The 17,357-nt window shown below is 33.0% G+C and overlaps 2 protein-coding genes across 2 annotated transcripts; one reads left to right on the forward strand and one right to left on the reverse strand.

Moving 5' to 3' along the window:
* The first annotated feature begins 2,103 nt into the window (after positions 1 to 2,103).
* LOC105115920 (serine/threonine-protein kinase 16-like) lies at positions 2,104 to 6,242 on the forward strand. Its single transcript, XM_011013002.1, has 6 exons — positions 2,104 to 2,480; positions 3,237 to 3,379; positions 4,073 to 4,216; positions 4,378 to 4,563; positions 4,994 to 5,118; positions 5,643 to 6,242. The coding sequence occupies exons 1-6, from the start codon at positions 2,252 to 2,254 to the stop codon at positions 5,866 to 5,868; spliced, it is 1,053 nt and encodes a 350-aa protein (XP_011011304.1). The 5' UTR covers positions 2,104 to 2,251; the 3' UTR covers positions 5,869 to 6,242.
* Positions 6,243 to 8,664: 2,422 nt separating this feature from the next.
* LOC105115919 (LAG1 longevity assurance homolog 3-like) lies at positions 8,665 to 14,982 on the reverse strand. Its single transcript, XM_011013001.1, has 7 exons — positions 14,649 to 14,982; positions 14,046 to 14,275; positions 13,719 to 13,874; positions 13,245 to 13,430; positions 11,694 to 11,878; positions 9,026 to 9,088; positions 8,665 to 8,940 (listed from the first exon to the last, which is right to left on the reverse strand). Exons 1-6 carry the CDS (start codon positions 14,784 to 14,786, stop codon positions 9,057 to 9,059), a joined length of 927 nt encoding a protein of 308 aa, XP_011011303.1. The 5' UTR covers positions 14,787 to 14,982; the 3' UTR covers positions 8,665 to 8,940; positions 9,026 to 9,056.
* Positions 14,983 to 17,357: the final 2,375 nt, after the last annotated feature.

The following is a 17,357-nucleotide window of genomic DNA, read 5'->3' on the forward strand; positions in this document are numbered from 1 at the left end:
TGTAATAGTTAGGTTAGTTTACGGGCAACTATTTAATTTAATATATATAAATATTATTAAAAAAAATTGATGATGACTTCTTAGTGCATGGGAAACCCTATGCCATTTGAGCGGTGTCTGTGAGAGCTCCTAATGGTCAAACATCACCTTCCACAGTAGTATTTGAATCATCTCGGCATGCATTCATGAGGAGGAGGTGGGTGCATATGGCCAAATGTCATCTAATTAGATGTTATTTAAAGGTATTTTTATCTTTGTTATTTTTAATGAATAGTTAAATGGCTTATATGCCCCTAGGTTCGAGCTTTCTATAATTTATATTCATAGGCATTTTTATATTTGTGCTCAGTTTTTTATGTAATTGTCAGGTTAATTTACGAGCAATTGTGTAATTTAATAAATAGAAATAATATTTTTAAAAAATTACTTATAACTTCTTAGTGTGTGGGAATCCCAATGCCATTTAAGCAATGTGTGTGGGAGCTCCTGATGGTTAAACATGAACTTCCATAATGGTATTTGAATCGTCTCACTGTGCATCTATGAGGAGGAGGTATACGTGGCCAAAGGTCATCTAGTTTGGCGTCAACGACCCTCTTAATTTAGACACATGTACCTTCAAGATTTTAAAGAGGCCCTTCAATTGCTAATTCCTTCAGACACGGTCCTTGTTATTTTGATTATTATTTTTTTATTTAAAATAATTTATAAAATAAAATTTTAATTTCACCCCTTTCAACTTTTTCATCTTTCAAACTTGATCCATATTATTTTCATTGCTATTTGTTTGGTTTAAGATAATTTTTAAAATTAATTTTTTCTTACAATTTCATCCTTAACATTAAGTTTAATTTGATTTTCATATCAAATTTGATCCTCATTCTTTTAATTTTGTTTTACCTTTTTACTAATTATAATTTGTTTTCAGTTTAATGCCTAAACATTTGATTTTAATTTATTTTTATGTTGAATTTTGTTCTTATTTTTTTATTGTTGTTTGTCTTTTTTTTGTTTTGAATATCTTTTCTATTGCTTTTTTTTCTTTACAATTCAATCCCTTAACATTTTTTTGTTGGTAATTTTTTTTGTTACTCCCTCTCTTTTTTAAGGTGAGACATATCTTTATGGTCAAAATCATGAATTGCAAAAGTTAACTTGAATTGTATTTAGTTTTTTCTTACAAAATTAATTTATTTTTAATTTGTTCTTCAACATTAATTTTTTTAATTGTTATTCGTGCTTTTTTTTCTTTTTTTTTCACTTTCTTTTATGTGGTATTATTCCAATTCTAAGTTGACTCAATTTTTATTTTTATGTTTTAAGTTTCTTTGCTAACCATTTTTTTATTAATAATTTTGCTTCATCGTTTTTGGGTTTACTTCCTGATCTCATAATCACGATCATGGATTTTGAAGGTATATATAAGTTAATTTTTGTTTTTTCTTAGAATTTTTTTAATTTTATCATTTAAGATATAATTTTTTAGAGAGTGATTTTGTGTTTTTTGTTTTTTCACTTTCCTTTCCATGAGTCTATGCTAATTTTGTGCCATAGTAATAGATTTAACGAGCTAACTAAATTGATCTATTTTTTTTCATTTGTTATTTTCTTAAATTTTTAAATTTTATATTAAGTTTTTTGATAATTAATATTTATATATTTATTCAATTCTCTTTTATTGATTTTTTTATTTGCTATAATCATTTGATTGATTTTTATTTTACCATGTAAACAAAATTATTAAATATAATTGAATGCTTAGCCTATATTATGATATCAACTATTTTAATATTAATTATTTTTATTAAATATTAATTTATTTAATTAAATATATATAAATATTTAAGTTTATAATTAATATTGTTTTTATAAAAAGATAGAAAATTTTATATATTTTTTAATAAAAAAATACTTATTTCACCTGGGAAAAAAAAATTTCCTTTGCCTGCTTCTTATAAATATTATTATAAAATAACGTCAATTCGAAGAAAACATTTGAACAAAATTTTGATAAAAAAGATTTGGTAGAAATTAAAAAAAAAAAAGTTTGAGAACAAATTCATAATTTTGGAACTCAAATCAAATAAAAAATAGACATATAAGCAGGTAAAAATTAATTAATTTCGTTTTCCAAACAGGGAACAAGAAACCAGAGAGAGAGAGAGAGAGAGAGTCCAAGATCCGCTCCCCTTCGCTCTTCCACACACACACAGAAAGACAGAAGAGAGCAAGAGAGAGAGTTCAGAGATAGATGGGGTGCTCTTTTTCGGGGCTGAATGCATTATACGACGCCGTTAACGGAGGGGGAGATGTGTGGATCAATGAGAACAGATTCAGGATCGTGAGGCAGCTTGGTGAAGGTGGATTTGCCTATGTGTTTTTGGTCAAAGAGGTGGTCAACGCCTCCTCTCCTGCTTCTGGTGGCGGTGCTGCTGCTGGTGGCCTCTCTAAAAAAGTCAAGGACAAATCCCATCTCTCTGGTACCTTCTCATTCTCAAATATTAATTAACAAAGATTCGATTTTTATTACTGACATCTATTTCCTTTCTCTTAAATATTTCTTTACGTGTTCTCTTGTGGTTGCTGACATATGGATCTTAAAGCATATGGGATGTCATTTGTGTGGACATCATCATTTGGTGTTTGAGTGATTAGTGCTGTAATGTTTTGTAATTGATCCCTGATCTACAACATTTCTGTTGTAAATTATGCCATTTGGATATGCATTTATGGTCTTGATTTTATGAGGGAAGCTAGAATGTTTTGTTGTTGAATTTAATCTTACGGTGTTTCGTTGGTCAGGTTATTTAGCTGATCCTAAAATTATGATGTTTTTGAATTTTTATGAGGTAAGCACCTTGAAAAGTTTTCAGTTTACTAGTATCTGGGGCAAAAACATTGAATCTTGAAACTCAATCAGATCTCTTAACTTAGACCTTGTTTGGCATTTTAGCACAATCATGCTTTTAATTTTTTTGGAGTGTTTTTGGATTATTTTAATGTGCTAATGTCAAAAATGAAATTTTAAAAATTAAAAAACCATTATTTTGATGTGTTTGAGAGTAAAAAATACTTTGAAAAAGAACCTCTACCACACAAAATGTACCATCTCAGCTTTTTTCCTCCTTTCGTTGTAAAATGATGAATATGTGCGCGCGCATATAACTTTTTTTTAGCATTTGGGGAAAAGAAATGAATTCAGTTACACCATCAATCTGACTTTAAATACTGTGCAGGTGATGGAACTTATGCTATGAAGAAAGTTCTTATTCAGAATAATGAGCAATTGGAGTTGGTGCGGGAAGAGATTCATGTTTCTTCACTATTCAATCACCCCAATCTGCTTCCTCTTCTTGATCATGCTATTATTGCAGTTAAGGTAATAACTGGAAGTTCTTCCTTTTCAAATTATTGTAGATAGATTTCTTATAAAATTGATGTTGTGCTTGTCATTAACACAACTGAGTCTCTTGGATGGACATATTCTGTCTATCTGCATCATGGTTGGGAAGTTTTTGAGAGTAGAGCATTCATTGGGTAACAAGTCAAATTTTTAAGGAACGTGGACCCATGCTCCCTTCTTCGCTTCTGGATTTTGTTGGAGTTTCTTAATGCCTCTGTGTCTGTAAATCTGTGTGTGCATCTCCTACATGGATTTCTAATCCAACAATGTTTTCCTATCCAATCAGAGGCGTAGAACCCTCTATTTGTGAAACTATCACTGCAGAATCCCCTTCAAGTTTGTAGCTAGTAACCTATGTGTAGAAGTAATAGCACGTTGTATAACAGAAGAATAGGAACTTGTATGTTGAATTGAAAATAATTTATGTACAAATGTCATGTGGGTTGGACTTTCTATATTGCTTTAACAAACAGGAAATTCCAGCCATTAACCATTTTCCAAACATGAAGGCCAAGATCCTTTAGTGTCATTTGATCAGATTAGGGTTGATTTTTATTCTGTACTTCAAAATTAGTGATAAGGAGACTTGAAAATAACTTATTTTCAAGTCTCTTCTTTCATACCTTTTACTTGAAACATTCTTTTGTCCTGTTATGTTTTACTGGATAGGCTACTCAAGAAGGATCTTGGAACCATGAAGGCTATTTGTTATTTCCGGTTCACTTGGATGGAACCTTACTGGACAACTCCACTGCTATGAAAACTAATAAGGAATTCTTTTCTACCACAGATGTTCTTCAAATATTTCGACAGGTGAATAGAAATGATATATAATTTTCTTGTTAATTCAATACATTCTGATCTCAAAGCAGGATTGTTATGCAATAGTATCTTTACATGTGTGTTAATATCGTACTTTGATATGCATCATGTGTATTGTGTCATATGCCCACTTATGAAAAATGCCGCTGCAGCTTTGTGCAGGGCTGAAACATATGCACAATCTTGACCCTTCATATGCACACAATGATGTCAAACCTGGTAATGTTCTCCTAACACATAGGCAAGGGAAATCGCCTCTTGCTATATTGATGGATTTTGGGAGTGCTCGACCTGCAAAAAGGCAAATTCGATCTCGCTCAGAGGCACTACAGTTGCAGGTAATCATTTTTATTCTCCTTTCCTTTTCATACTTTCAGATTATAATCTTTTACTCTTTTATGTTCATTCTTCATCAGTATCACTATCAGCAACCTTCTTGGTGCATCCATGTACCAATATATATTTTTATGGGTTGTTGGTATGTACTTGTACAATTTTTTCTTGGTGCATACTTATGTGATCTTTAAAGCTTCATTCGATTGAATGTTTTGTTCAATTTCTTCATCTATTTTTCATAATAAAAGTTAAAATGTTCTTAAAGTTTATTTGATTGTGAATTTACCACCACACAAGGCAGCCTTTACCTTAACCTTTACCTTAACCTTTACCTTTACCTTTACCTTTTAGTTTGTTTAGCATATGTGGATTTCTGTAGGATATTAGCATCCACCACTGTTACATGACTACATTTTGATGGCTATAATGTAGGAATGGGCGTCTGAGCATTGTTCAGCACCTTTCAGAGCTCCTGAGTTGTGGGATTGCCCCAGCCATGCAGACATTGATGAGAGAACTGATATTTGGTCACTAGGATGCACACTATATGCAATAATGTAAGAATCGTTTGCTTCAGTCATAATTTTTATTCTATTATCAGAAATCATTTGTAACTAGTCTTGTGTTGTGTACTTCTTACTTTCTGCAGTGAAAACTGTTTGATTTTATATATGCCTGTGCTTACCCACTATTGAGGAACATGGAGTCCATCTGCTGTTTTGTATAATTTTAGTTTGTGTTTATTGACTCTTTTTTTTTCCCTCAATTCTTATTTACAATGGTATTGAAATTAGTTTATATGGTTGCATATATAACTCACAGATGCGTTGCCATGTGTGTGAGTGTGAGCACATGCATGCTTTGTGTGCGTGTCTGTGCATCGATGTGTTTGCTGCAAGCATGTTCCTGGGTGCATCATGTTTTCTGAAACTTCATATTCTTGTACATTCACATTTCCTTTTGACTGTTGTTTGTTATTTCAAAATCTGTTGCCTTTGCCCTCTAAGGTGAAGCAGGATCTCATTTATGTCTCAACTTGCAGCTACATGTTTCTGACTTTTCTTATGGCTGATTTCCACAGGTATGGAGTATCTCCATTTGAATACGCACTTGGAGAGTCTGGAGGAAGCCTTCAATTGGCCATTGTAAATGCGCAGATAAAGTGGCCAGCTGGACCCAAACCTCCATACCCAGAAGCTCTTCATCAGTTTGTGACATGGATGCTTCAACCTCAGCCAGCAGTTCGTCCTCGCATTGATGATATCATAATTCATGTTGACAAGCTGATCTCAAAGTTTTCAAATTGAGATAATAATATAGAACAAAAGAATATTACATTGGGAATGCAGCGGATCATTGTGCAGCTCAGCAACTTCCTATACACCCGTGATGGTGGATGTTCAAAATACTAAAGCGGAACAAAGTAGTAGCAGTTTGTTCAAACGGTTACAGAGAGATGATTTCCTTTTTTTGGCAATAGTTGGGTCAGTTGTGCAGTGGCTTCATTTTAGTGCATCGTTGTCACAGTTGTATTTAGTTTTACATTCTGTAATTTACGGAACTGGATTGTCTTTTGCTCACAAATATTCAATGTTTTAGTTCAAGGATAATAAATGGTGACACAGCATGGATGAAGTAAACAAATCCCACTTTATCTGACTTTTAAGTTCATCATCAGATATATTTAAGCCTATTCAACAAAGCGTATCTTTCTTGGGATACCATCTTGAAAAAAACCAAAAACAAAATCTTGGGATATATCAAGGCCTGATCGGTTTTGCTCAGGCAAAGCCAGGAAGCAGCAGCCAGCATGGGAGTTGTCTTCTTTCTTTCACAAGGAGCAGGTTATAGAGGCTAACCTCCTTTTAGCTAATTTCTCAATTGGTTTTAGGAGTATTCTGGTCAAATGTTATATTTCTAGTTTGACGTTTTTCTTTCATTAACCCCTTCCCCCATAAGAGAAAGAAAAAAGACTGGCAGCATCGTTACATATTCTGAAGCTCGAGGTGAACAACAAGAATGCAGTCTTGTTGCTGATCTTTAATAACGGCTGATTGCACTTTTATGCCTTGGATAGTGTGATAGGAAGGGTCCACAAAGCAGAAAAAGGAACTCAACCTTGTATAAAAAAACCTAGACTCGGCTCTAACAAGGAGCAACGATAGGAGGAGAGTAAAGCACAGCCACCATTGAATTTATTACTCGAGGGTTTATATGAGTTTTCCACCTTATGTTTTGGATCTTAGTTGGCCCTCAGTCTTACCCTATTCATCCTGACTGAGTATCCTTTCCTGCACAGCCATTGGATAGCTTTCACAGGATGCTTTTCTTACACTAAGCACCCAATAAGAGTTGTTGGTTCTTCCAGTTTCTAATGAGTGTAGCCAAGTGTAATGTCATGATTCCAAATTTGAAAACAACTTTAAGGCCTAGAATAATATCCAAGGATGCGGATTTCTGTACTAACCACAGTATACCCAAGTGAACATCTTTTTATCCAAAGTGAAAGCTCCGAATTTTTGGTCCCATCCTTCAGGCTGTGGAAGAAGGGTTACACCTCGTTATGGGACCTCACTCTCTATCCGAGGTATCTACTCACCCATCTTATTGGCTGCTCTTCCTCCTTCTTCTTTTTTTCCACTCACAAAAGCACTCATCATCAGATTCTTATTTTTACTGTGATGATGGCTGTCGCAACTGAAGCCACCAAAATGACTGCATGAACAACAATATCCATTCACTCAAGAAAGGTTGAAAGTGCCACATGTACTCTCCCCAGTGAGTTTCTATATAACCTCACTCCTTTTCTTCTTTACGGGAGCGTTTTAAACCTTTTTGTTTTTGTTTTTTTAGTTTCAAATAATGGCGAGAACTTTTGCTTACACGAGAAAAGAAAATGAAGACAACGAGAGCGAGAGCATGAAGAAAAGAAAATCATTATACCACCGAAGAGGCAAGAAAGCGTTAGCGTTATGATTGATTGACTGCACTAGCCAATATAAATGCTTCCTACCTTTTCCAGTCTTTAGAACTCCCTTGTCCTCCGCATTGCAATTCTTTAGTAATCTCTCTCGTTTCTTGTAAAACAAAATGCATCATAAATTCTCGAAAGGACATCAAAAGAATCCATATATATTGTCTCCAAGGACACTGCTCCATCTTTACTTTTCACCAAAGATTCCTCTATACAAGCACCAATCAATTCATCAACAACGCCTTCATCCTAAACTAGTAGGGGCCAACTACATGAGTCATTTTCATTGACTGAAATTTCTGGAGTTCAAGCCATGCTTGCTCGTTCAATTGAAGATTCCAGATTAGATTCCCTCAGAAAAGTCTCCATATGTTAGTTGTCACCAGGCAGACAGATTGAATCGAAGATGCCACATAATTAAATTGATTTTCCCATCCTAAGAGATCATGCAGTATGATTAGCTGAAACTGCTCCAATGAAGTCAACACTCTTCCTGGGATTTTAGGAACAGATTGAAATGTATAAACCAGGATAACCAAACTTCAGAGACTACAATGCTCCAATGAGATCATGCAGTATTTTTTTTTTAAAAAAATGAGCGACTAGAATGCATTTGCATATGAAGTTATGAACTGCCACTAACTCACATAAAAAAAATTAAATCTCTTATCTTCTCTACACATCTTGGGTGATAATGAAAAAAGTCACTAATTATTTAGAATTACGACTAATTCACCAAAAAAATAAACATCTAAATTCCTAAAGATATTTCAGACAGTCAAATGATACAAATGAAGGTAATGGTGTTTTCATAAAAATAGGTGAAGGAAAGATCCATCCCATTCCAGGATTTTTGTCTTGGAAATGTCCCTTTTACTATGTTAATATCCTGAAAGGACATTCTCCAAAGGAAAGCAGACTTCCTGCAAGCATATGCTATACTAACAAGGATATATGTCAATTCCCATGGTAAAGAAGAAAAGTGAGCATAAAAAGAAGTAATTCCCATGGCTAAACTATCATTGAATTTAGGCATCTTGATTGTTAGGCATAAAAAAGAAAAGAAAAGCAGCATGTTCACCTTCTTCAATCCATAAAAAAAGGGAACAATTGCAAGTAGCAGAACAAATAACAGAATCATGCAGTTAAAAGTTTCCACTAACAAATTTCCTATGCTCAGTGAGGTGAGAAACCATGAAATGTTTGTAATCACCAAATCATGAACCACAAATCAACTATATCTGCCGGTTTATATATTTCTAATCAACCCCTCATTTGTCCCCAATATAGATTACAAATTCCTTCAATCAATGTACTTGTTTATCGCCAAAACTAACTCAAAATACCTACTTACAAATGGAAACAGAGTATTGACAAAGTTGAGGTGTCTTTTCTTGATGCCCATCTGCATTAAGGTGGAACCGAGACATTGTTAATGCCATCAAAGAGAGCAGACGATTTAAGTGATGAAGATATGGTTTATGGATCACCTGGCTACATGTGTATGTTTCATGCTTTCTATTAATCATCATGGTCATCCTCACCTTCAGAATCTGTGTATAAGCAAAACATTCACTATTAATAAGATACAACAACAAAAATTTAGGATATTCTGAACATATAGTCTTCTTCAAGGTGAGGAAAATTAAAAAAAGATTGCCGCAGATCTCACATAAATTTAAGGCCTCCCCTAATGACTGAAATGCCTGGCCAACGATTGAGTGATTTATGAGCATCAACCAAGGCCAAAATATATTGTTTGACTATAAGTAATTTAGCATAACATCAGAATGTACCTCTAATATACTACAAAGTACTGTAAGCATCAAACTTCTGTGTTGTTTCATTTGTAACCTAATATGATAGGTCATGGAAAAAGAAAAACTTGAAATATGATAAGTACTGTATTCTTCTAATACGATAATGTATCTCCACCTTTTCATTTGCTGCACTCATCTCTATACTTTTTTAACGAACCTTAAATAACTGTTGTTGTTGTAATCACAACAGTTCAATTTGTCTTAGAATCTCTACAAACATGAGCATAACTTAATTTTCCATTAAACGTTGAAAAATGACCTACACACATTAACATTAACAAAATAGTAAAAGAGTGAGGTAAAACACCATTCATTCCACTGTAACCCCGTGCTCAATTACATTGTGGATTCACACAGTGCAATTTTATTTTTATATTTTTGCTTTTATTTTAGTCACATAGGTATTTTTTTTCTTTTCAATTTGGTCCTTTCACATTGATTTTATTAGAAATCAGCCTTAATAGTTTGTTTTGATGAACTCCTTGTGGGTCTTTCATAGAATATAAAAAAATCCTGCCAATTTATTGACACTTGATTTTACAAAAAATAGTTCGGATTTTTTTTAAGAAGATTGAAAATAGAATGACTACAATTGATGATGAGAAAAAAAAATGAAGCCCCCTTGTCCTTGAAAGGAATAAGAGAAGAAATCATGCATGATAACCGAGGTCATGGGAGAGAAAAAAGAGGAAAAGAAAGAAAGAAAAAAAGATCATCAGAACCACATCAAAGCTACATTGTCACCACACATCACTGTGAAAGGAAGCTCTAGTCAAGACAATTCTAACGGCACCAACAAAAGATTCATCACAATTTAGAAGAGGCTTGCATGTGCCTCCACTATTTGACAAAGGCCTTCCTCATGTGTTTGTGTGTGTTACATGCACAATCCATTTTTTATCTCTTCGTTCAATTTCGTCCCTATTTATTTAATAACTCCTTTATTTTAGTCCCAAATTTTGTCCCACCTAAGATTGATTAAGGCCAACCGAGGGAAAAAAGGAGAAAAGAAAGAGACAAAATCGCCCAACCAAGTTAGTTCATTATGGTTATGTTCATGACTTGGATAGCGGGATAGCCTGGGTTGATTCAAGTCGATCCAATGTGTCGACATCTTATTAATAAAAAAAATATCATATTGAAATTTTTTTAAAGCAAAACCACCTTTTGACTGGTCATCTAGGTTATTTTTGGATCTTATAAGTAGACTAAGTAACGTTAAGACAAACTCTCACATGGTTTAATTTGAAGCTTAGCCTAGGCAATGAGTCGGGCCAAAAGGTTTCAAGGTTAATCCCTTATGCCGAGTTTAATGACATTGTCAAAAAGTTGTTTGCAGCTTGGATATTCCTTTTTTTTGTGTTCAAATAACCACCGCTTCAGTTTTTTATTTAAAAGTTCAACTAGCATTGTCTTTAAATTATATTTTTAATCACATCAGGTTTCAACAACGTCATCTTGGTCATGTTATGAGTTTACATCTATTGTATTCTTTAAAAATATGCTCGCAGGAACATTGCTAACACTTTGAATCCACACCCGCGGCCTCGCGAGAGCATCTCAATTTGTAAGTACTGTTTGTGAATTTTCCAGAATGTGTTAATGGTTAGCAATATAGAATATTATTGGGCATGTTCAGAAGAAGTTTATATGTATTGGAAAGTAATCAAGGAGTATCAGTATCCAATAAGATAAGGATAAATCACTTTTCCAGGTGTAAACATAGTTAATAGGTTAAAGCTAATGTTCAACAAACCATAAAACTTTTCAATGACATGAATAAAAAAGCAATGAATTAGAGGTTCTCTACCCACAAAATGTTTAAAATGTTGTTAAAAATAAATAAATAAATAATGAGAAATACAATTTTTTTCATTGACCAATAAGTTTTCTTGAACCTAGAATATTCAAAAGGCATTTAGGTTATCATTCACAGGAACCTTAAATGCTTGAGCATGGTGGCTTCTACTTGCAATAAGAATTCCTATTGCATTCCTATCACATCATAGAATTCTAACAAATCAATGTAGAGTACTGTTAATAATGCAGACGTATTCCAATCTTCAGTCATCTTTTGTTTCCTCCAAGCTTTCCTTGGGTAAAAAACCAACTCCCAAACATTTTTATTATGTTCCACATGCTGAAGAAACAGATGCTAAATGCAAGTCTTACTGTATAATATTAGTCAAGCAATGATAAGGTTAGTTTTTTTTTTTTTTTCATGAAAATTTCACCCTGCATATACATCAATTGAGTTTTGTTTTCTTTCCTTGTGTTTATGCTTGAGCTTGTGTATGGAAAAAGCTGCAAATTTGTATTTGGAAATCATGCTCCTTACCTGAACGAACATCATCACTAACTTGGCCTCCCGCTTGGATTTGTGCCATGACCATCCCAACCATCAAGATCCACCAATAAATATGAAGAACAAGCAAGGAAAACAGAAGAGTGTTGAAGAGATAATAACAGATAGGTCCATCCACCATTTGCGTTTCCTTGTTGAGGGCCAAAATAATTTCATAGCTGTGATGAAGGATGCAAAAACTTAATACCAGAAAAAAAATAACAGGCAGGCATTATGTTTCTTCTCAGAAAAATAAGAAAAGATAAAATGAATAATAAGGAGTTAAAAAATGAACTGCCACTGTTTAATACTCTATTTACACCTAGAGTTCTACTCTTTTTTCTTTCTTTTTTTTCTCCTTCTTTTCTGTCTATTGGATTTCAATGCTTACTATATTAAATATTATCTCTCAACTGCAATCCTCAACAGTGCTATAATAGTTCAAAATCCACCACTAAGACATATTTATACAAAAGTTGGACGCTGTAAGAGTTGGACGCTGTATCTGTATCTGTAATAAATTATAGTTAAAAAAGCTCAACTGTTCGCCAGTGAATGTTTGCCAGTGAATATATGGAAAGTTCAAATTATGGCCCCAAGAAAACATGTTTTATATTGCTGGAATGGAAAGAATATTGAGATTGGAGGGGTGTTGGACTGCATTGAGAAACAGAAGCAGTGAGTGAAGGGAAATAGAAAAGCAAACTGAAAAGATTAGACATGAGATTCATGATGTCCTGGCCATGAACGCCTCCATTAATAATACAAGGAAAGAGCTGTTGTGGTAATTGGTCCACAAGTGTCCATGATCGGCCAGAAGATAACTATAGTTGCAAGATTGTGGGCTGAATAAGAAAAACGTCTTGACATGTATCAGAAAATAGCACAATTGCAAATTTTCCTAATTCAGCAGGATTGTTTTGGCGGCTTCTATTTAGAGTATTTAGTATGTCCCACAGGTACTGAAAGTGAAACCAATCACATAATAGCAAAAACACCTGGCCAACCAGAATGCGAGAGGGCCTGTGTTGCAAGGTCACAAAGAAAAAAACTGTGTAGAGTTCATACATAATTGCACTGTCTCACCAAAAACTTCGACATTATATCATATTAGAAATAGCCAGGCAATGCTGAAATGGTAAATAATTGAATCTACCTATTTTTCCTCTAACTCAGTTCTCACAGGGAAAAATTCTAATGAAGCGTTTTTATTTATCCACCTAAAGAGTCTTACAAAATAATTGGAGCAATGCCGAGGATGATAGTGCTCTCAGGGTAGATAGGTAGAAATGTAAGATATACTTCGATATCTAATCAAAAAGAAATTTAGATCCAAACTTTCAATTTTTTAATTTGGACTTATTTATAAAAATAGCTTGAGAAAATTATAGAGGTCCTCTCATCTCATTTGAGGTTATCTTTATAAATTCTCAAATTAGACCTCATGCATCATAAGAATCTCATGGTTTCTCAAGTTCTGTGACATTTCAAGGAAAAGAGGAAACCAATGACTATTGATAAATTATTGCCTTGCCAGATACTCACCTTGTGCTCCTAAGTATCCAAAATGGGTAGTAAATGATGCGGAGTATGGTCCATAAGAGAACAAAGAGAAGGAAAAAAACACTAGCCATCAATTCGTAGCCACTATATTTTGACATCTTTGCTATTTCCATGAACACATCAGTTGCATCATGCAGGGCTAAAACAACAGAACCAACACGACCAAACCTGCAAGAGGAAGCAGACTGTAAAGACAAGGTGCAGGCATCTTTAGCACAAAAGTATGACAGTATGATGGATGTATTGTGTTAAATTTGTTTATAAATTTTCTCTGTTCTTATCCGGGATAAAAATGTATTTGAGTTTGCATGGAGTGATCCTCTTATACTGTAGCTGTTGATTATCAGTATTACATTATTGTTGGGTTTTTTCTTTTTGGATAAATAATCAGTATCAATGCTCTTAAAACATAGGAAGTGGAAAACAAATTTGAAGTTGAAGCCCTTTGAAACATACCTAAGTATGTAGGACAGAACAATGAGAATGAAAGTTACAATGTGATGGCCCATGGATACACCAAAGTCTGAACGCCTGGTTTCCCAAAAAACCAAAGCAAATGTAGAGTATGTATAGAACCCACCAGCATACATGTACAATACCTTCAATTTGAATCTGTGCACGAAGAGAATAATCAGTCAGCTAGGCATGATCATATGAAACCATGAAATTGTATACATATAAACCTAACAACATCGATGGAAGGAAAATCTAATGCTAAAACTAGATTAATTCTGCTATCTATAGTAATAATAGGAAAGATGTTTTTAGAGTTGGAGAGCTCACTTAAGTTTCTGATCAGGCCAAACTTGATCACCAGGTCCTACCCAAAAATATTTGGTATTAGTGAACCAAGGTTCATCATATGAAACATAAAGAGCCAAAATCTCAGCACAAAGAAAATAAACACATTTCCATGCGGACTCTTTGAATTTATTAACTTTCTTCCGGTTTCCACGTATCCCAACATCCACAGTAACGTGCCCCTTCCCAAAAATAAATCTTCTGGCTAAACACTGCAACAGAAATAAACAGCTGTTTGTTGTCACGCCTCTGATTTACCATGGAATAACTAACTGGCAAGATAAATATTTTCACATACAATTAAAAACTTGAAAAAGCAATATTGCTCCATCCAAGGTGAATTTTCCCTAAAATAAAAAAGGCAAACGATGAAAGAAACAAAAAGGTTGGTTCTCCCAAAGCACTTTCAACATCAAAAGCAGAACTAACAGCCAACAGCAGGTAAATAAATGGTAATAATTAACAACAACAATTTGATATGGCGCCAACCATTAGTATAACTACTCAACCCCAGAATATTACATGCATGAAAAAACAGTCCACCATTACAAGCAGTAAGAACGTAAGGAAGTAGTAAGATGATACCTCAAAGACATATTTGTCAAGAACGAATCTAACTGAAAAGAAGAAGACAGCAAATAATGGAATGGCCATGAAGTCAGTGGCCACTGGGTGTGACTCTGACTCCCAATCGATCAAGTTGTTGATTCCCAGAACACCCATTTGACTGTTTTGATGGAATTTAGAGAGACAGACAGATAATAAATAGAGAAATAGTGAGGATTGGAATCTTGGATTGCAGCTTGAAACTTTAGCCAATATCTGCCTGTGGCTGGCTTGTGGTGTTTTCCTGGAAAGAAGCACAAAAAATACTTGACTTTGGAATTTGACTCTGGCTCCCCAACTTTGACTCGTTGCGAATTTGACTGTGGCTGTGGGTGATGCAATTGGACCTGACTCAAAATTGAAAACCCCAAGTCCAAAAATAATTACGTAGGCCCTTAGTTCAGTAAATATCCTCAATTGAGTACCCCTCCGTGTGAATGTGTGTGTCTATATATATATATATATATATATATATGTCAAATTCAGAATCTTAATTATAAAAAATTGATAACTAAATAAAAAAAATTTAATATTAACAAACTAAATTAAAAAAATATTCATTAAAAAAAAAACAAAAAAATATCTAAAGGTATTTATTTTTTTATTATAAATTGCATTGGACGATTCATAGTGAAAAATATATAAAAAACAGTTCAACGTTTCATTGTAGATTACACACACACACACATATATATATATATATATATATATATATATATATATATCCTCTTTTTAATTAAAATTTTGTATTTTATCTATTTTATTTTCTCATTATAAAACTATATCATTATACGCTACTTCATATATTAGAACTTATGTTTATCCCTATGGTTTTTTTTTTACATAGCAATAATAAGAAAATTAAAAAATTATTTTAAGTTTGATTGCTTAAAATTTCTTATATTTTGACAAGATAAACTTTTAAAAGACACATTAAGTTTGTTGTAATCAGAAAAATTAAAGGATTAAGGATTAAATTGATAAAATTTAAGAAATTCAATTAATTTAATCAAGGACTTAATGGATATTTTTTTTTTATTTTTATAATTGATTATAACTTTAATTGTTTGAAAATCTAGGAATTATTTTGAGAAAATGGAGAAGTTACGAGTTTCATTTAAATATGGCACATAGGACCTAGTTGTGAATTTTTATTGATTTGACTTCAACTTTAGGCCATCTTGCACAATTAAAACTTGAAGGGTATTAAAACAAAAAAGATGCTGACATTTAATGGCCAATTTGTATTTTATCAGGGTCGAATGACTCCGATTCAAAGCTTTGATATAAAAGGCTTGCATGACTTTCATCTTCTTTTCCAAGAGTGATTAGAAAACCTAGCCCCTAAGATTAAAAACCGTAATTATTCTCCTTCTTATTTTCTCTTGACCTAACCTTGTCATCATCATTGTGTGGTCTCATTTAGGCATCGCTTTGATCAACTTTAATGTCGTTCTTTCACATGTTTGACATTGTTTAATGTGTTATGCTAGCTTTCAAGCCGAAATAAAAAGTGATTATCCTTGTTGTCTTTAACAATTTTTTATTTATTTTTATTAAAAGCATTTTGGCTTTCATACTGGCCTATCATAGCCTAGTTGTTATTTTTTAGTTTGTAGTCCTTAACAATGTTAATGCTAGCCTTGCGATCCTCATTAAAAATAATAATAGGGTTTTGGGTTTGCCTACAACTCTAGATAAACAATTATAAGGTCTCATTCTAGCATTTAAATATAAGGCTTAAGATTTCTTAAAACCTCGAGTATTTATACTTCTGTTTAGTTAACCTTTAATCTTCAAGTTTATATATTTATTAGTATTTAAAAATACATTTTTATCAAGATTTTATATTATTATTTTCTACTTGAAGCATCAAGAACTCCTTAACTAAAGCATATTTTATAATAACATATCTAATAAAACATGTTTTATAATAACATATTTAATAATATAAGATACCTTTAATTTATAGTAAATATTTATCTTAAATGCAGGTCTATGACATAAAAAAATGATTAATTGATAAATTTAAGTATTGAAATTAAAAGGACAAAAAGATGATCAAACTTAGAAAAGAAATGCTGGTGTAGTCTAAACTAGAACACTATTCTGTAATTGGGTCATATATGGAGTTGTAAATCTCAGATTTTAGTCTACTTTATATGAATGGAAAGGTAAGACATACGCTTACAACTTTCATGAGAAGTCCAGATTTTAAAAGGCCGTTTTCAAGTTCAAATCGTAGCAACAACGAAGAAGTCTGAATATTTTCTGCAGCCTAGACACTATTCAGTTTTCAGCCTATATCTTGAGTTCTAGAAGTCCAAATGACTTCAATTTTTTTGCTAAAAAGTTGAGACAATTTCTTAGAACTTTCATGGGGTTTAGTTCAAATTCTGACATTATCAATGATGTTTTATTTAGACAAAAAGATAAGGATTGTCACCAAGAAAAGATGTAGCCACCCACTTATCAATTAGTCATCAAATCAATAGTTCCCAATTTTGGCCTATAAAAGGAGACATTTGTCATGCATTTAGATATTTTGGTTTCCAGATCAAGATCATGCTCTTGCTTTCTCTCTTTGTATTTTTGTAATGTTTAAGTTTTGCTTTCATTAATATCTTGTTTATGCCTTTCATTTCCTTTCCTTTACTTAGTTAACTTTTATCTTATTTATGTTCTTAT

The sequence above is a fragment of the Populus euphratica genome, unplaced genomic scaffold (assembly GCF_000495115.2).
Source record: "Populus euphratica unplaced genomic scaffold, PopEup_1.0 scaffold2411.1, whole genome shotgun sequence".
NCBI classification, from domain to species: Eukaryota; Viridiplantae; Streptophyta; class Magnoliopsida; order Malpighiales; family Salicaceae; genus Populus; species Populus euphratica.